A 21,152-nucleotide genomic window follows, 5' to 3' on the forward strand; every position below is an offset into this window, starting at 1 on the left:
AATTCCCCAGACATCGATCCCATCGAGTATCTGTGGTTTGTGTTGGAACAGCAATTCTGATCTGCGACATCTCAACCACAGACCTTACAGGTGTTAAAGGATCTGCTGATTACGTGTTGGTACCAGATACCACAAGATACATTTAGAAATCTTGTAGCATCCATGCCTTGCCAGATACGAGCTGTTTTGGCTGCATGTGGAGGACCAACATCATATTAGGTAGGTGGTCATAATGTTTTGGCTCATTGGTGTATACTGTCTGTAGAAGCATGTGTTCATAGGCCAACCTGAATGTTATGCAGGCTGAAAAATCTTGAATAGCTCATGCGTGGTACCCTACACCCTCTGTCCAAGGTTAGCCAACTACAGTCTTGAGAGGACTTCAGAAAGAGGACTTCTAAAGAGGACTTCAGAAATTTCTCCAGTCATCGATGGAAATTGAACTGAGATCTCTCTAAATAAGCACTAGATGGTGCTACATTGTATTAACAAGGCTGCCATGGGAGGGGGGGGAGTACACTTAAATGAAGAGAAACTTTCAAAATGTAGTCTCGGTATTAGCCATAGCCAATGTCACTGTAGTCTGTTACTTAATTACTCACATAATTTATTCTAAACTGGTAGAGTTATGCGCATGTGAACAATTACCCCATACTGAGTATTAATATATGACTTTTTATTCTCACTGATCATAAAATTTGTTAATATGGTTACAGCAACAGCATGCTTGTATCACTATGAAATGAATAATTAACCTTCTTAAACACAGCCTACTTACCATTTTTTTCATCTGAGGTTCTTCTTTTTTGCCTCTTGCACTTATTTAATATTTCTATGTCACATCTGGGAAGAGCAGCAATATATTCTTCCAAATCAAAATCTCTGAAAGCATTAACATATAATGAACTGCTAGTGATTAATAAAATTCTTACGGAAGTGCAAAGAAAGGGAATTATTAGTTTCCTTATTTTGCTTAAATTACAATTCTACATTATTTCTATTATTAGAATTATATTCTTGCTAGATATTCACAAAAGGATAAAATCATAAATTCCATACAATGGAATCAACTTATGGTGTTACCAACACCAAATTCTAAATAGGAAGCATTAAAGGAATTAATATTGGAAACTACTAGGTTTTTCATTCCAACTAAGAAATACTGTTCAAGGTTTAGGCCTAAATTGATGTCAGATGAATTAATGAGGCTAGTGGCAGAGAAGAAGAATACATGGGATGCATATAAAGTATCAGGCAATATAGAAGCCTATGCAAGTATAAACTAGTCTGTAATCAAGTCACAAAGGAGGTTAGGCAGGCGAAGGCAGATGAGAAATCTTTGGCAAAGGATGCAAAGAAAAACAGCAAGGAGTTCTTTACTTATGTAAACTCAAGAAGGAAAGGGATGAATCAGATTGGATCACTCAACACAGAAGGGTTGACTATTGATGATCATGCTCAGGTAGCTGATAAACTGAATGAGTATTTTGCATCTACATTCACACATGAAGAGTTATTCAATGAGGGGAGTGCCAGAAGTTTATCAAATGCTAACAGGGAGCTAAGTGATTTTGTAATAACTGAGAGCAAAGTGGAGGAGAAATTGTTGAAGTTAAACATAAGGAAGGCACCTGGGGCAGACGGGATCTATCCAGTTATATTAAAGGAGGCAGCAAAGGAAGTAGGCAAACCCTTAGCCATAATTATGAGAGCTTCCTTCGACTCAGATGAGGTCCCCATGGAATGGAGGTGTGCAAATGTATCACCAATTCATAAAGGAGGTTCAAAAGGTGACAAGTAACTACAGACCTGTTAGTTTAACTTGTGTTCCGATGAAAATAATGGAATCACTGGTTAAAGAATCATTGCAGGATCATCTAGACAAGACTGCAGTAATAGTTAAGAAAAAGCATGGGTTTGTCAAAGAGAAGCCTTGTCTGACTTTTTTGATTGCTTACTATGATGTGGTCACAAAGGAACTGAATGCCAAAAATAATTTTGATATCATATAATTGGATTTCAGGAAAGCTTTTGATACGGTTGCACGTGGAAGACTGCTGCACAAATTGGAGAGGTATGGCATCAAGGGTAAGCTGCTACAATGGATAAAAGGATGGTTAAGTGAGAGATGACAGAGAGTGGTAATCAATGGACACTGTTCTTCGTGGACAAATGTTATTAGTGGAGATCCCCAGGGTTCGGTGTTAGGCCCACTGTTGTTTTGTTTATTTATCAATGATATTGATGAAGGTATATCAGGTTTAATGTCCAAGTTTGCAGATAATACAAAGGTTGGCAGGGTTGTTAACGACTGTAATGACAGTATGCTACTCCAACTGGATCTAGATAAGTTGTGAAAATGGGCTGAAAAGTGGCAACTGGAGTTTAACATTGAAAAATGCAAAGTACTGCATAGGGTAGCAATAACTGAAGAGAAATGTACCAACTGGGTGGTACTACACTCAAGGAAGTGGAAAAGACCTGGGGGCAATTGTGCAGCCAAATATGAAGTTCGCTGAGCAGTGCAGACGGGCTGCCAGGGCAGGTCATGGAGTCTCGTCAATGATATATAAGAATTTTGCTAGCAGGGACTGGGAGGTGATAATCCCATACAAGGCAATGGTCAGGCCACACCTAGAGTACTGTGTACAGGTCTGGAGGCCTCATTTTAGGAAGGATGTAGAGTTGCTAGAACAAGTTCAAAGAAGGGCAACAAGATTGGTGAGGGGAACAAAGGGGTACTCTTACCAAGAAAGGCTAAAGTTCTGCAAATTGCAGTGCTTGGAGAGTAGGCACCTGCAAGGTGATCTGATTGTGGTGTACAAGGCCTTGAATGGGTTGAGCAAGCTGAATGCTGATAGGATTCTTTGTCTTGCTCAGACTAAGAACCTGAGGGGGCACAGTTTCGAATTGAGGAAAGGTAGTTGTAGAATAGTTGTGCGGAAATTTGCCTTTAGCCAGCGCGTAGTTGATTGGTGGAACAGGCTTCCATCTTTTGTTGTGGAAGCTAATAGCCTAAATAAATTTATGGCTGAGCTGGACAGGCATTTGGAATGAATGGAGGGATGAAATGGGAGGGTTTTTTTTTTTTTTTTTTTTTTGGCTGATGCTGCATAAGCTTGCTTTCTTGCATCATATGCCTCTACTAATGCTAATGCTAAAAATGAGAGATCAGGAAGAAACAATACTGAATAAGTAAGGACTTATTGGAGTAATCAGTAGTTTCTTCCCGATCTCTTATTTATTTCCTTGTTGCTTATTAAATATCTAGCAAGAACATAATTCTAATAATAGAAATATATCATAGTGTCACACAATTATACTTGATAAAAGAGGGAAAAAAAAAAAAAAAATATATATACACACACACACACACACACACACACACACACACACACACAGACAGTAAACCCCCGCTATTCGCGGGGGTTACGTTCCTGAGAAATGCCGCGAATACTGAGTTATGGCTCCCATAGTAATAAAGGGGTTCCGTTCCAAAGTATGAAATATATAAGAAAAACTAGTCAATTTTGTCTATGTATGTATTATATGTACCTTCATAACATGACTATGTACATAGACAGTACATAGTGAAATGCAAGCATATGGCATCGAAATGAAAATAAGAAACAATTTAATATTAAATGTAATATTTATTAGAAATATCAAACAAATCTTTCAAACCAGCGTCTTTGCTAGTTAAAAAACTTATCCCGCCAGTGCTATCACCAGTTTCGTTAAAGTGTTGATAAAGGAGTTTTGCCTTTTCACGAATGATGAGTGAACTTAACGGAATTTTATTTTGAGTTCGGTCTTCTATCCACAGATTTAAAGCTTTTTCCATTTTTCTAATTTAACTTAATGAGTTACAGAGCAATTTTTGAAGCAATTAGCGCGTTTTCACCGACACTATGGCGGATTTTTTCTTCCGATTTTTTGATTGATCATACCGTTGACTCATTGATTTTATAGTTTTGCCACTGAAGAGACATTTTCACCATTAGAAATTTTACGTAATACCTAAGTAATTCACACATGATGAATTATGTAGATTTTCATTAAAATCAGTAAATTAGGACACTTTTGATGAGCAGATGAGTTTCCCAAAAATGGAGCAGTATGGTTGGACGAGACTGGTGTGCTACCTGGAACTGTGGCTGCCAATTATTGCATGGCTGGTTACATAGGGTATCTGCAAAGGCCATGATATGCACCAGATAAGACATGCTCCAGTCAGGTGGTGGACACCAGAAATGACATCACTCAATAAGGAAACCATTAAAGCAAGGAATTTGTATCAGAGGATGAATCGCAAATTCATCCTCTTAATGCCAATGCCTCACTTGTATGAAACAGCTTCTGTATTGTAAGCATAGGAGAAGTAACAAACACAGACCCTCAAAAATGAATATAGGCAAGCAAGATGAAATATACTAGTGATTGTTAAAGAAACGTATAATGCATGGAAGTCTGGTACAAACATGTGGAAACAACAACCCCCTGGGAATTCGTATACAAACTGTCTAGAAATAAATCATGGCACCCTGCTGGGGATATTGTGCATTCAATTCAGGCTACAGAAAGGACAACTTTTACTTGGGAGGAGAGGATCATACTAATGCTGGACCACTTGGTGGGAGAATTTAACATTCGGAATGAAAATGAAACTAACATTTCAGCATACAAAGATATGACATTGCTTAAAGAGAACTTGGCTGAAGGATGAGGTAATTAAAATAAGTTTTCACATGATGTCAGCATATCTGTTCACTGTATATAATGCCTGCTTGAGAGATGGGATTTCCCCAGATATTTGGAAAGAGGCATTGCTGAAATTAATTTTGAAATTGCCATTGAAACCTCCAGAATTGGTGGATTCATACCATTTGACAACTGTTTAGCAGATGGTATGAATCCACCAACTGTGTACTTCAGCTGTCAGAATAATGAGATATGTTTGTGACAATAGCATCTTGTCACATGCACAGTACAGATTCACTCAAGGCAAAGGGATGGATGATGCACTTAGGCAGCTAGTGACTGTAGTGCAGCAGTATTTAGCAGTTGTAGGCTAAATACTGTAGGGGTATCTTTACTGATTTTTCCCGAGCATTTGATACAATAAACTGGCAAAGTGTTTTGTTGGTGTTATGCGAGGTTAAATGTTCCCCTCTGATTTATTAGTAATCGAGGATTAGAGACTAGAATGAGTCAGTTACTAGAATTGTTCATTGGGAATGTCTACAAGTATTCTTAATTGGGCCTATGTGTAATCTAGTAAGTAAAATGCAGCTACATTGATGTAAATACAGTAGATACTGGTTAAGTTAGTGAAGGGTGACTCGATTATAACTGGAAGAGCGTTCTAATTTTGTCTTATCAGAGCTGCATAATTGGTGCAGCTTGCACAGACTTCAAGTTTCAAAAACAAAGAGTAAAACCTTATTACTCAAGGGCCATTTATCATGACAAGGAATCCAAGGGTAATGATACAGGGGCCAGTCTTTAATCACTTAAAATCTAAAATACCTGGGAATGACGACTGACAGGCAGATGCACTTCATAACCCATATCACATATATTATGGACAAAATTCAAAAGTTTGTGGGCATGATTGCTTGAATTACAAGGAAATAATGGGACTTAAGGGGTAAAACATTGACCATATTTTATGGCTGTATTTTCCTGCCAATTATGCACATTCGTTACATAACTGGTTGGACTCGGCTGTGCAGAAATTCAGTGTGTGCAAGATCTTTTCAATTCAGCAAGCTATCCTATTGAGGATGTGTATAGCCTGTCAAACTGTATCTACTGATACACTACAAGTTTTAACAGGTTATCTACCACTGGATTTATGCCTTTTTTTTTAACTAATGAGTTATCAACTAAGAAATACAGTCAACTAAGAAATAAGTATCAACTAAGTACTACACATGGGAAACAGCAACCCCAGAGCAACATATCAACTCTGTGGTACTACACTGACAGTGGTAGAGAATGAAAGGGACTTGGGGTGGTTGTGCAGGCAGATATGAAGTTCTCTGAGCAGTGCAGACGGGCTGCAAGAGTAGCTCATGGAGTATTGTCAATGATATACAGGAATTTTTCCAGCAGGGATAAGGAGGTGATTATTCCATTGTATAAGGCAATGGTCAGGCCACACCTAGAGTACTGTATACAGGTCTGGAGGCCTCATTTCAAGAAGGATGTAGAGCTGCTGGAACAAGTACAGAGAAGGGCAACAAGATTAGTGAATGGAACAAAGGGGTGCTCTTACGAAGAAAGGCTTAAGTTTTGCAAATTACAGTGTCTGGAGACTAGGCACCAGCGAGGTGATCTGATAGAGGTGTATAAAGCCTTGAATGGTTTAAGCATGCTCAATGCTGATGGGATTCTTCCTCTAGCTCAGAAAAATCACCTGAGAGGGCATAAATTCAAATTGAGGAAAGACAGATGTAGGATAGACGTGCGGAAATTTGCCTTTAGCCAGCGGGTTATTTGTTATTTGTTATTTGGTTTTTAGGAGCATTAGCAACTAAGGCCATATTGCTCCGGGATATGCGGTGGTCATTCCCTGACCTTTCCGCATCCTCCGTATTTGGTGGTGACGGGCTCGAACCCCGGTCTAATCAAGAAGCGTGTTCTACGCACTGCCGCTCCTTCCCACCTGGCTACGGAGGCGCCTTAGCCAGCGGGTGGTTGGTTGGTGGAACAGACTTCCATCCCTTGTGGTGGAGATTGATAGCCTAAATAAGTTTAAGGCTCAGCTGGACAGGTATTTTGAACGAACAGAGGGGTGAAGTGGAGGTGGGTTTTTTTTTTTTTTTTGGCTGATGCTGCATAAGCTTGCTTTCTTGCATCAAATGCCTCTACTAATGCTAATGCTAAAAAAATAGGACTGCTATATAACTGTTTGTCACTTGAAATAGATTGTGATGTGAATTACAAAGAGGACATCTACTGATGATTTTGAGTATTTGTGGTGGATCACAAATACTCAAACACATGCCACTGGATCCTTGGAGGTTGTTACAACCTTATGTTGGGACTTTTATGGTTTCGGATACGTCAAGGGTATTGCATTGTGACATGGACATTACACTGAGAATAAACTGACAATCATTGAGGACATCAATGATATGTGTACAACTTGTTTGGTGGTTGTATGTGTACAGTATTGTAAATAGGTGGCGAGGTTGCCAGGAAGGCTGGCTAAGACTGTCTAGTACAATAAATAAAAAAAATAATAATAAAAATAATTTTTTTTTGAAAAATACATATTTTTTCTTTTTTTACCTTCAAGTAATATATAGAACATTTGCCATCTTGATATTCAATGAATACTTAGACTGAAATAGTCATAGATTCTTTTTTAAGTCATACTGGAATACAAATTGTTTTCTTTTATTTTTCACTTACACACAATTTGATATTATAATTAATAATATAATTGAATTATAAAACAAAATATTTTTAACAATACAATGGTTATTATTCATTTTCACATTTAATATGTCAGACAACAGATTTAAGAATAATCAATATTAATTTATAATGTCATGGTGATAGTTTTCGATGTATTATATAAAATTACCATCTTAGGGCATTTTACATCCCCTGTACTGCTCACGTTCAACTTAATGGTAAACAACAAAGAAAATATTTCATCTGAAACTTAGTTTTTTTCCGAGTCATACAAGAACTCTAATTATTTTTCATTGGGAGGTATTAAAATTACATCCTACAAATTAAACAGAAAAATTCACACTAGTGAAATTTATCAGGCCCTGCTAGACATAACTGAAGAAGAAACTACAGATGTGGATTAAGGAGTACAAGCTAAATCTCTCATCCTAAAAATAACATATTTCAAAATTCTTTGCACGATTGTTATTTGATGTGATATCTTAAGTAAAGTCAATGTAGTAATTAAAATGATGCAAGATCTAAATCTGATGTATGCACAGTTATTGAACACCTCAAAAATGTTACAAATCACTTGTTTTTTTTTTCTTTTTTTCTTTTTTTTTTTTTTTTTCTTTTAATTAAAATCCCAAACATGGGAGGTATTAGAACCTATAGTACAGTACTTGGTAACATGCATGGGTTGGAGGTTAAGAAGACGAAAGGAGATATTATTTGTTGAAATTAGACTTGAACTTCTTCTGTAGCCTGTAATTTTCAGGAAAGACATACGAAGGAAGGTTGTTCCAGAAAGCGGCAGTTGAATGAATAAACGAGGACAATGAAAAGTTGGTTCTGTGAGTTTGAAGTTGGACAGTAAAAAGATGTTGACTGGTTGTGGCAAGTGTTCAAAATGTTTTGAAAGAAAGGGAAGGAATTACAGATGCCAATTCAGAAGAACAGTGCCCATGGAAGTATCTACAGAAAAGGCACGCAGCAGAAACAGAACATCTGTGAAACAGAGATGGCAAGACTGTTAGAGATGAGTCATTCTTTAACCTAACTGCCCTCTTTTGAATGGAATCTAGAAGCCTGAGAGAGGTTCTGGGGGATTTGTACAGAGTGAAAAGTTGTTTGGAAGAAAAGTAATGCCAAGAGCAAAAGAGAAAACCCAGTTTATTAGATGCAGAGGAAGCGATTTATGTATTAATGATCTCAGTTTACCAAGGTCATTAATACATGGGTTGCAAGAAAAATAGGATACTAGCAGGTCAAACCTTGGCTGAAGTAACAATAGAACCATCTGTTTTGACAGAGGTAGAAACAGGGATGGGCAAAAGTTGGGGCGAATAGCTTTGGCAAGAGACACAGTAAAAGGAAGCCAGAGGCTTTTGTTGCACTTGCTGGGGGGGGGGGGGAGATAAAAAATACAAATTATTTGCCTGTTCAAGCCATCATGAAGGAGCACTGTTTAGTACTGATCATTAACTACTCTACCAATTTTTAAGTAGTCTGCAAATTTTGACATAAAACCTACCCCATCATTGATGTCATTTATAAAAATCAGAAACAACAGTGGTCCAAGTACCGATCCCTGAGTAACCCCACTTCTGACTTAACACTAGTCTGAAGAATATCCATTAATCACAACCTTCTGCCATGTAGCATATTTCATACAACAAGGTATGAGTCCAACCGAAGTGGCTATGTATTTATTTAATGTCGCCAGTGTCAGCAGCTTCAGAAGAACAAAGCTTTTTAAAATCAAAAAGAATCAAAAGCTATTTTTGAAATCCACCACATCTCAATGAATGTATGTCAATTCTGGCAATATCAACAGAAAATGATATGATGGACAGTATGAAAATTCATGATTTAATTAAAAAGTCTATGGTATTAAAGACCAGAAGAGTGCAAGTGTAGTTATTTTGCAATTTTGCTTTATTAGATAGTTATTTTTAGTTATTAGAATGATATGGATGATAACATTAACAACACAATTATTTTCTGTGATGATTAATACTATTTTGTTCATTAAGTGTTCAAATTTGTTATGTTAAAGTAAAGTTCATCTGTTTTTCTTTAAACATTCTGTAAAGAATATTTAATTTATTCATACAATAATATAAGATAACATGATTATTTACAGTGCAATATTCTGTTGAACAAAACAAAATTAATTTGTTACACAAAATACAATAAAATAAGAATATTGTATATCTAAATATGTTTTTGTTGGCTTTATTTTCTTAAAACAAAATTTTTGTTTTTGTCAAAAACTAAAAAAATGATTACTCAAAATGTGATGTTCAAATATTGTATGAGCTAATATATAAAATTCCATGCTATAAAATATTTTATAAACTCTTTAGGCATTTAATGTTAATTAGTTATATGATTTAAGTGTGTGGTACTTGAAACTTTTGAAAATCCTGCAATACTGGTTTTCTATAGCATGTCTCAAAATACTAAACTCTTTCTTTAATCCCACTTCTGTCACTACATTTTGCATAACCTTGAAAATCTTCTTATTTAGATTTTCATTACAAAAAAGGACAGACATGCCATCTTTTTAACAAATATTTCCATGAACATTGCTCTCTTAAATTTTTAAGTAGTCTGCAAATTTTGACATAAAACCTATCCCATCATTGAATCTGCAATTCTATCTCTTTTATCCAAATGTGAATCATTAGTCATTATCCATTCACTGTTTAACTCCAAATTCATCATCAAACTAGCTCTTTATCATCTTTTCTACTTCTATTTTTTGGAGATAGCTTAAATTACAATTTAAGAAATTAAAGTTCTGTGTCAACATGTATGTTCCATTCCATCTTCTAAATCCACATGCACAGTACTAGAATACCATGGATTCTGAAGACTGCTTGAAAGTTACAACTATCGAGTTGTAACTTTCAAGTTACAAAACATCACAAAAAAAAGTTACAAAAAAAAAAAGTTAGGTAATGTAAGCGTTGCATTAAATTTCAAGCTGTTTGTTTGCTTATAGGCCTTACGGCACAAGGGCAACAAGGCCATAATGCACCTGCATTTCAAGCATGTCAGACTTTTAATTCTTAAATTAATTGAACTTTTTCTTGTCTGTGATTAATAGAAACAAAGTAAATAACTAATTATCTTATCAATTAATTGATAATTGATTAACATATAAAAGATTAATTTTATGTATTATTAATTAATAATATAGTAAGTATAAAACTGATAATGAAAAGGGGCAAAAGGCAAAGATTTTTGTGTGAATTGAGAACATTGTTTCTGCTCATCATTCTGCCAATTATGCATGACAACAAACATAATATTCAATGCTTCAACTACAGTATATATGGATAGCATGTGCAATATGCATAAAAAAAATAATAATACCTGCTACATTTCTATTGGTCTGATTTTAATGAAATTTGGGATTGATTGACAAAACTTTTAAAAGATACAGACAAATTTCCTGAAAATTCATTCACTGAGAGTTATCAAATTCAGATAGGAAGCACATTTCCTACATACATTTTATACATGTATGGCAACACGCCTAAAAACAAAGGATTACACACTAAATTTTATAAAATTTGATAAAAACTGCTAGTCAGAAGCAGGATCAGATCCAGATTATTTTTCTAAGGGGAGGGGGGACATGCAATACAATAATGAGGATATAAGTGACTGGTAGTAATATAACTTCATATCATAAAACACAGTAATTGTTCTAATTTGTTCTAACTCTGGGGAAGCAATTGCTTCCTTTACTCCACCACTGGTCATCTCATTCATGCTTATATTCAAGGGCCAATATGTCAAAAAAATTATATTTGTTGCAGTAATTTCACTCAAGTACATGCAGTATGTGCATGCATATTTGTTCTGTCTCTGAGAATTCTGCAAGCACTTCTGAGTTAGACACCTTTGCAATAAAGACTACAAGCAGCAGGAATAGGGCCAAATTCAGATCAATCCTGCAGTCAGAACTGATTTGAAGTCGATTCTCCAGTTGGGATTGATTTGAACTGAACTAAGCCTAGTTTCCATCCCTGCACAAAGTCCAGACATGAATTCAACTCCTGACATGAATACAGACCAGTGTGACCCCCCCCTCCAGCAACTTTATATTTCAAAAACTTATAAACCAGAGTAACTAATAGCTATTCCACGGCAGCCAGCAATCACTGCAATGTCACAATTCACAGGAGATGTAGCTACAACAACATTTCTTAACCAATGGATTGCTACCTAAACAGTGGAACACAGAAAAATTAGGGTGGGTGGTCAGTTTTGATAAAGCACAAGGATTGTATCAAAAATAAAACATAATATGGAATAAATAGATAATTACCTTTTTTGTTAATTATATTTATACTTTGAATATAAAAAATTTTAAAAAGACAAAATGAATTCACCTATATTTGTAGAAAATGGTAGATTGCAATTTTTTTTTTTTTTTTTTTTTTAGAATTTAGGCAAGTCACATTTTTAAAAATTTATTTTTGGTTCCTCCAAAAAATCATAATTGAAATAAATATTTAAAGGATGGTTATTCTTTTGTTTCAGTGATCACTGTCTTGTCAGTAGTTTCATCATCATCAGCAGCCATTTTCAATCCACTGCAGAATGAAGGCCCTCTCCAGCAACTTTCCTGGTGCTTCTGTTTTGTGTAATGGCCATCCATTTACTACCCACGAACTTGTGAATTTCATCTGTCCATATCCATTGTTGTCTTCCAGGTTCTTTTTTTAGCTCCTCTTGGATACCATTCTGTTATTTTCTTAGTCCATTTGTCAACATATGTCTTTGAGCTGTGTCCTGCTCAAGCCCATTTCAGTTCTTTAGTTTTGATAAGAATATCCTTTATCTGTTTGCTGCCTAATCCATGTGTTTCTCTTCTTATCTAACAGTCTGATTCCTAATGTAATTCGTTCCATTCTTCGCTGTGTAGTTTTCAGCTTCTCTTTCATTCTTTTGGTGAGTGCCCAAGTTTCACTTTCATAAGTCATGGTGGGAAGTATACAATGGTTCATTATTTTACATTTCAGACAAATTGGAATATTGCTCCTCTGTATGTGACTATATTTTCTGAACATTATCCCATCCAAAATTTATCCTTCTCTTGACTTCCAGCCATTTATCATCATTATTTTTGTTTTAAACATATTCATCTTTAGTCCAAAATGCTTACTAAATCTGCATAACTGATTAAGATTTTCCTCTAATTCTTTGGGATTGTGGCTTATGATCACAATGTCATCTTCAAATCATAAATGATTTAAGGTACTCTCCCTTCACATTGACTCCTTTCTGTGACCAGTCCATCTTATGAAAGCTTCCACAAGGGCAGCAGTAAACAACTTTGGAGATATTGTGTCTCTTTGTCAAACTCCTTTCTCAACTTTAAATTTGCTACTGTCTTTGTCTAGTCTAATAAAGGAGGTGGCGTTCTCATATATTTTTTTCAAATCATAATGTATTGTGTGTCTATGCCTTGTCTTTCAAATGCCCAAAACATTACCTTATGCTGTATAGAGTCAAATGCCTTTTCATAATCCACAAATGCCAGGCATAATGGTAAAAGAAAGCAAATATTCATTTGCTTTCTCCATTAGCTGCAATATTACATGAAAATGATCCATAGTTAGAATCCTGTCCTAAAGCCAGCTTGCTTTTTCGATTAATTCTCATCAAGTATTCTTTCTAATCTGTTAGTAATGACCCTTGTGAACAACTTGTAGTTGTGGGACAACAAGCTAATTGTTCTATAATTTCCAATTTGTGTCCTTTCTTATACAGCAAAATTATGTTTGTGCTATTCCACTCCTTAGGTGTCATGCCTTTCATAATGTATTTTGTGAAGAGCCTTGCTCTTCACAAAATACATTATGAATATTACTTCTGTGTCATGTCTCTTCCTCCAATTTTAACAACCTTTCTTTTCTTACAGCTATATCAAGTGCACATCTTGCCATTCTGTGATCACTTTCAACATTTACCTTGTTCAGGATGGTAATATCATTCACAACATATCTTCGGTTAGTGAAGATGAAGTCAATTTCATTAGTTGTTAGCAGTCCCCCATAATAATGGTGTAATGAGTTTTCTGTTCATCTAGAAGTCTTTCAATTTCAGTGTACATTTCTTCAACCTCTTCATCATCATGGCGCGATGTTGGTGCATATATCATTATAACCTTTAGTTTACATCTCTTGGTAGCCAGTCACCACCAAATACGGAGGATGCGAAAAGGTCAGGGAATGACCACTGCATATTCCCGGAGCAATATGGCCTTAGTTGCTAATGCTCCTAAAAACCAAATAACAAACGGCATCTCTTGGTGGTATTTCTATGTTTCTGTTTTGTGTTGCCTCTTTCTTCACTTTCTTAATCGTAAGGTATTTTTCCTTCTGGTTGGAAATTTGCTCATATCAAACCAGTTCCAAAAAAGATAAAAAAAATCACTCCCATTCAATTATTGCCCCACTGCACTCTTTCTATAGTAATGGAGAAATTAATTAACCACCAACACAAACTATCTAGAAACCTTCCATCTGATCAATGATTGCCAGCATGGATTCCGTCAATGTTGATGCACTGGTGATATTCTGGCTGATGTTAACCATCTATGGATAAATTCAATAGAAAAGTTTGGTGAACACTCAAGCAGTTGTTCTTGACATTTCAACGGCTTTTGATTGTTTTTGATTGTGTTTGGCATAAAGATCTTCTAAATAAGTTTCCATCTTATGGTTTTCCTATTTTTCTCTTGCACTTCCACTCCTGACCACTCTGCTACAACATGAATTGTTGAGGAGGCTTCCATTCTGCAGTGAACTGATAATGGCTACAGTTTACCTTAACTTTACCTTATGGTTTGCCAAATGTTTTTTGCAATTGGGTATCCGATGTGCTCTCTGATCGCTTACTGCGGATGATGGAAGATGGCTCTCTGTCTTCTAACTTCTCCACTAATGCTGGTGTTCCCCGAGGTTCAGTTCTTTCTCCCACCCTTTTCCGCTTGTATATTAATGACCTTCTTCCATTGACCAAAAATCCTATTCATAGTTTTGCTGATGATAGCACATTACATTTGTCAAAACGAAAATATATAAACCCTGTCCTGCACAAACAAAGCTTCAACTTTGAGTATCCGCTATCGATTTCTTAAATGCTGATCTCCAAGTAATTCTCCAGTGGGGGCAAAGATAACTTAGTTGATTTCAATCCTTCTAAAACTCAGTCCTGTCTTATATTTCACAAAAAGGATTCTTATTCTCCTATGCTTGTCTTTGATGACACTCCGATTTCTAAGCATAATCATATATCTCTATTGGGGATTACCTTGACCTCTAATCTTCTTGGCATAAGCACATTACAAATATTGCTTCCTCTGCATCTAAAAAACTAGGTTTTCTCATTCACTTTCAGCATTACTTTCCTTCAAAATGGCTGTTCACTGTACAAATCGCAAATCCAACCTACCACAGAATATGTTCACACATTTGGGATGGTGCCCCCAAAATTCTCAGGCTTCTAGATTCCATTGAAAAGAGGACAGTTAGGTTAAAAATGACTCATCTCTAACAGTCTTGCCACTCTGTCTCACAGACATTCTGTTTCTGCTGCATGCCTCTTCTATAGATACTTCCATGGACCACTGTTCTTCTGAATTGGCTTCTATAATTCCAACATCTTTCAAAGCAGTTCAAACACATGTCACATCCAGTCAACATTCTATTACTGTCCAACTGTAAACCAACTTTTCTTCTTCCTCATTTATTCATTCAACTTCTGTTTTCTGCAACTACCTTCCTTCATGCATATTTCCGAAAATTAGAATCTGCAGTTCAAGTCTAATGTCAACAAATATTTTCTTTCATCTTTGCAACCTTCAACCCATGCATGGTACTAAGTACTATAGGTTCTAATACCTCTCATCTTTGGAGTTTTCATATATAAAAAAAAAAAAAAAAAAAAAAAAAAACATATATATACACACATATATATATAGAAAATCGTGCATATGTGTATTCTGAAATTTACATCTTAGTAAAATAATAAGAGGAGTTAACCTCAATATAGTGCGTAGAACACCTCCTTATGATACCCTCCAGAAATTAAAACGGAAAAAACGAAAAAAATCGACAACTTACCAGTACATTAGAGTAAAATATAAATAATTAAATAAGCAATTTAAAACAATTAAAAATCAAATTAACGCAATTAAAAGAATCTAACGAAAATATTCAAAACGATTTTCCTTCCTGAAGCTGACAACGCTTTTCGACCGTATGTCGTGATCACAGGAATTTTCATTCCTGTGATCACGACATACTGAGTAGTACAGCTCTGACTCATACTATGAAATTTACATCATATTTCTTTGGCATCTTACTGAAATATGTTAATTATATTATGAAGCATCTGATATCCTTAGTAAAATAAACTTCAATGCTCCTTGTAGACAATTTATTAACCTTGCACTGCTTCGCCTTGACTCTGCCACTACGGACTTTATGAAGTTCAGTCCACTGAACAGAATCAGCTTTGACAACTCCCAATCACTGATGAACTCCATCCACAAGTTTGCCTCTTTTCTTCAAATGCAAAATGACTAGCTCTCATCTAATTATTGTAGTTTATTATTATTTTTTTAAAATTATTTTTATATTCTCTAACTAATTAATTTATTATTTATTTTACCAGTAACTTAACTTAATGCAATCCTCTTTTGTACATATGATTTTAATTTTTAAATCTATATCAACGTTTATCTTCTTACTGGATTTCATACTGTTATCAATTGTGTTCTTTATTCTGCTCTCAGATATACTGTTAATGGTTACCTGTTGTGTATCTTGTTGTTAATAAAATCAATAAATAAAAAATTAGCTCAGCACTATACTAGTCCACTGAAATATCACACATTACAAAGAACAACACTATTTACATGCATTTCTATTTTAAAAAAATTGGCCACTCATCATCATCATCATCAGCCATTTTCAATCCACTGCAGGATGAAGGCCTCTCCAGCAACTTTCCAGTTCCTTCTGTTTTGAGCACTGGCCATCCATTTACTACTCAAAAACTCATGAATTTCATCTATCCATCTCCGCCTTTGTCTTCCAGGTTTTCTTCTAGCTCCTCTTGGGTACCATTCTGTTATTTTCTTAGTCCATCTGTCATCATGTCTTCGAGCTATGTGTCCTGCCCAAGACCATTTTAGTTCTTTAGTTTTGATAAGAATGTCCTTTACTTCAGTTTGCTGCCTAATCCATGTGTTTCTCTTCTTATCTAACAGCCTGATTCCCAATATAATTCGTTCCATTCTTCGCTGTGTAGTTCTTAGCTTCTCTTCCATTCTTTTGGTGAGTGCCCAAGTTTCACTTCCATAAGTCATGGTGGGGAGTATACATTGATTCATTATTTTACGTTTCAGACAAACTGGGATATTGCTCTTCAGTATGTGACTATATTTCCTGAATGCTATCCATCCAAAATTTATTCTTCTCTTGACTTCCAGCCATTTATCATTATTACAGCTAATAACTTGTCCCAGATAAGTATATGACTCCACCTTTTCAATTACTGCTCCTTCAATCATTATTTCCCTTTCCGTGGCATACTTGTTCATCATTACTTTTGTTTTAGCCATATTCATCTTTAGTCCAAAATCCTTACTAACTGTGCATAACTGATTAAGATTTTCCTCTAATTCTTTGGGATCGTGGCTTATGACAACAATGTCATCTGCAAATCGTAAATGGTTTAGGTACTCTCCGTTCACATTGACTCCTTTCTGCGACCAGTCTAATCTTCTGAAAGCTTCCTCAAGGGCAGCAGTAAACAGCTTTGGAGATATTGTGTCTCCTTGTCGAACTCCTTTCTCGATTTTAAATTTGCTACTGTCTTTGTCTAGTCTAATAAAGGATGTAGCACTCTCATATATTTTCTTCAAAATCATAATATATGGAGTATCTATGCCTTGTCTTTCCAGTGCCCGAAACATTGCCTTATGCTGTATGGAGTCAAATGCCTTTTCATAATCCACAAATGCCAGGCATAATGGTGTTTTATATTCATTTGCTTTCTCCATTAGCTGTGATATTACGTGAAGGTGATCCATAGTTGAGAATCCTGTCCTAAAGCCAGCTTGCTCTTTCGGTTGATTCTCATCAAGTATTCTTTCTAATCTGTTAGTAATGACCCTTGTAAACAACTTGTAGATATGGGATAACAAGCTAATTGGTCTATAATTTCCAATTTCTGATTTATCTCCTTTCTTATGCAGCAAAACTATGATTGCATTATTCCACTGCTTAGGCATCACACCTTTTCTAATGCACTTTGTGAAGAGCCTTGCCAGTTTTTGTGTTATGTCTCTTCCTCCCAATTTTAACAACTCTACAGTAACTTCATCTTCCCCCAGGGCTTTCCGATTCTTCATTTTCTTCAATGCATGTTCTACCTCATCAGGAAGAATATCGGGTATGTCGTGTGTGTTGCTACTTTGCAATCCATCTTCCCCACTGCTGGTATCATTCCCTCGCTCCTTGTATAATTCTCTATAGTAGTCTTCTGCTATTTGAATTATGCCTTCTCTGCTGTTTATAAGTACACCATCGCTATTCTTCAGTTTCAGTATCATTTGTCTTTCTGTATTACTACTCATGGCTGCTGATTTAAATCCTTTGTTTTCCCTTAATGCTTGTTCTACTTTTCTTGTGTTAAATCTTCTTATGTCCTCTCTGAGTCTCTTTCTAATGGCTTTGCATAACTCAGTATACTCAATTTTCTCCCTGTCAGTGTTTTTCTTGCTCTTCATTTGTCGTCTTTGGTTCATCATGACAAGTGTTTCTTGACTAATTTTTTCTTCTTTGGATTTCTGTTTCCCTATAGGTTTCTTGGGCTTTATCACTTTCAAAAAGTTGTAATATTCCTCGTCGATATCTTGGTCCTCAGCAGTCTGCAGAAGCTCATACTTGTTCTTAAGTTCCAGTACATACTGCTTTTTCTCCTCTTCTGTTATCTCAAAGACCTTTGTATTATTTACTCGAGTCAGTTTTTTCCTTTCTTTTCCTACATCTATATCAAGTGTACATCTTACCATTCTGTGATCACTTCCAACATTTACCTTATTCAGGACGGTAACATCAGTCACAATATATCTTCTGTTAGTGAGGATGAAGTCGATTTCATTAGTTGTTAATCCATTTGGACTCTTCCATGTCCACTTTCTGTTCACCCTTTTCTTGAAAAAAGTGTTCATTACTGACATTCCTTGAGATTCTGCAAATTCCACAAATCTTTCACCTCTTTCATTTCTTTCACCAATTCCAAAATTTCCTATAGTTCCCCTTTCTGCACTGTTTTGTCTTTTTCCAACTTTAGCATTGAAGCCCCCATAATAATAGTGTAGTGGGTTTTCTGTTCATCTAGAAGACTCTCAATTTCGGTGTACATTTCTTCAACCTCTTCATCATCATGGCTCGATGTTGGTGCATAAATCATTATAATCTTTAGCTTGTACCTCTTAGAAATCTTGAGTATTAGTCTTGACACCCTTGGTGATGTACTTTTGAATTCCAAAATGTTGTTTTTAAAATCTTTATGGACCAGAAACCCAACTCCACCTTCACTCCTTTCACTCTTTCCATTGGTGTACAGCAGATTTCCACTTGATAAACTTATAAGTGATTCATTTCTTCTTCTTGTTTCAGCCAAACCAATGATATTCCAATTCACATTTTCTAATTCCTTTTCTAGCTCTAATATCCTATCTTCACCGATGAGTGATCGTACGTTATAACAGGCCAAGTTCAATTTCCGTGCATGGCAGCCTGGTCGTACCCAGAGATTCTTAGCACCCTCTGCTTCCACTCTGATCCTCTCGCTGCCGTAAGAGGGAGAGTGAAAGCTGCTGGGGACTGAGGGCCATTTGTATTGTTGTGCTCTCATTGCTGGAGGGTTTGGTCTTTTCCTCTTCACGCTGACCAGGCGTCTTGAAGAGAACCACTCTACACGTTCGTTGCCACTACAGGCCACTATTGGCCACTACAGCACACCAATTCATTAAATAAAAATAAGCAAGAATTTTCCAAAATAAAAATATACCAAGAAAAACTGAGTTTTTGTAAAAAGATGGAGACTCTCTGTCACCAACTACATTATGACAGTGAGATGGAGAATGGTCAAATCAAGTAAAAAAGATGGATTCTCCATTTGTAAATCCAATGAGTTGGCAATTATGCAATTTGAAAAATTGAATAAATATTTTGCATCTAAATTCACACATGGACTTTTTAGGGATGGGAATACCATAAATATACCAAGCAAAAACTGGGAGCTAAATGATTCTGATTCTCTGATATTTGAGAACAAAGTGGAAAAGAAATTGTTGAAGCTAAAAGTAATGCATCTAGGGCTGATTGAACCAGTTAAATTATATTAAAAGAAGATTCAAGAGTGGTCAGCAAACCTTTGACCATAATTATGAGAGTGCTCTAGAATTCAGGAGAAGTACATGCAACTGTCTCTCCTATTCACAAAGAAAAATCTAAAGGTGATGTAAGTTTTTTTTTTTTTTTTTTTTTTTTATGTGAACCCCAAAACACGAGAGGTATTAGAACCTATAGTATTTAGTACTGTGCTTGGGTTGGAGGTTGAGAAGACAAAAGAAGATATTTGTTGATATTGGACTTGAACTTCTATAGATTGTAATTTTCAGGAAATACGTATGAAGGAAGGTTGTTCCAGAAAACGGCAGTTAAATGAATAAATGAGGATGATGAAAAGTTGATTCTGTGGGTTTGAAGTTGGACAGTAAATGGATGTAGGCTGGTGGCGGCACGTGTTCGGACTGTTTTGAAAGAGAGAGTGGGAATTATAGAAGCCAATTCAGAAGAACAGTGCCCATGGAAGTATCTGTAGATGAGGCATGCAGCAGAAACAGTACGTCTATGAGAAAGCGAGTGGAGAGACTCTGTTAGAGATGAATCATTAATTAACCTAACTGCCCTCTTCTGAATGGAATGAAGAAGCCTGAGAGAGGTTTTGGGGGTACCACCCCAGATGTGGGAACAAAATTCCATGGCAGGGCAGATTCGCGATTTATACAGAGTGAGAAGCTGTTTGGAAGAAAAGTAACACTGAGAGCGAAAGAGAAAACCAAGTTTTTTAGATGCGGAGGAAGCAATACTTGTAATGTGCTTGTGCCAAAAGAGATTAGAAGTCAGGGTAATCCCCAAAAGAGATATATCATTTTGCCTAGAAATCGGAGTGTCACTAAAGATAAACACAGGAGCAGAAGAATCCTTTTTGTGAGATATGAGATAAGACTCAGTTTTAGAAGGGTTGAAATCAACTAAGTTGTCTTTTCCCCAATGGAGAATTACCTGAAGATCGCCATTTAAGGAATTAGAAGCAGATTTTCGAAAGGTTGAAGCTGATTGAGCAGGACAAGGTTTCTCAAAACGGAAAGTGGAATGCAATGTGCTATCATCGACAAAACTATGGATAGGATCTCCAGTCAATGGAAGAAGGTCATTAATATACAAGAGGAAAAGAGTGGGGGAAAGAACTGAACCATGGGGGACATCGGCATTAGTGAGAAGTTGAAGACAGAGAGCCATCTACCATCACCCTCAGTGAGCGATCAGAGAGAAAACTGGATAACCAATTACTAAAAACAGTTGGCAAACCACAAGATGGAATCTTGTTTAGAAGACATTTATGCCAAACAC

At 36.0% G+C, this 21,152-nt stretch overlaps 1 protein-coding gene across 1 annotated transcript in view; it reads right to left on the reverse strand.

The window, feature by feature from the left end:
• The window catches only part of LOC150084531 (uncharacterized), a 228,006-nt gene that overhangs the window by 20,783 nt on the left and 186,071 nt on the right, over nucleotides 1-21,152 (reverse strand). Inside the window, exon 7 of the mRNA XM_090376275.1 lies at nucleotides 779-882. Coding sequence (XP_090232401.1) covers nucleotides 779-882 — 104 coding nt within the window. The remainder of the gene's footprint in view (nucleotides 1-778; nucleotides 883-21,152) is intronic.

Source organism: Mastigoproctus giganteus, chromosome 6, assembly GCF_048544385.1.
Source record: "Mastigoproctus giganteus isolate SK-2022 chromosome 6, ASM4854438v1, whole genome shotgun sequence".
In the NCBI taxonomy this organism is placed as follows: Eukaryota; Metazoa; Arthropoda; class Arachnida; order Uropygi; family Thelyphonidae; genus Mastigoproctus; species Mastigoproctus giganteus.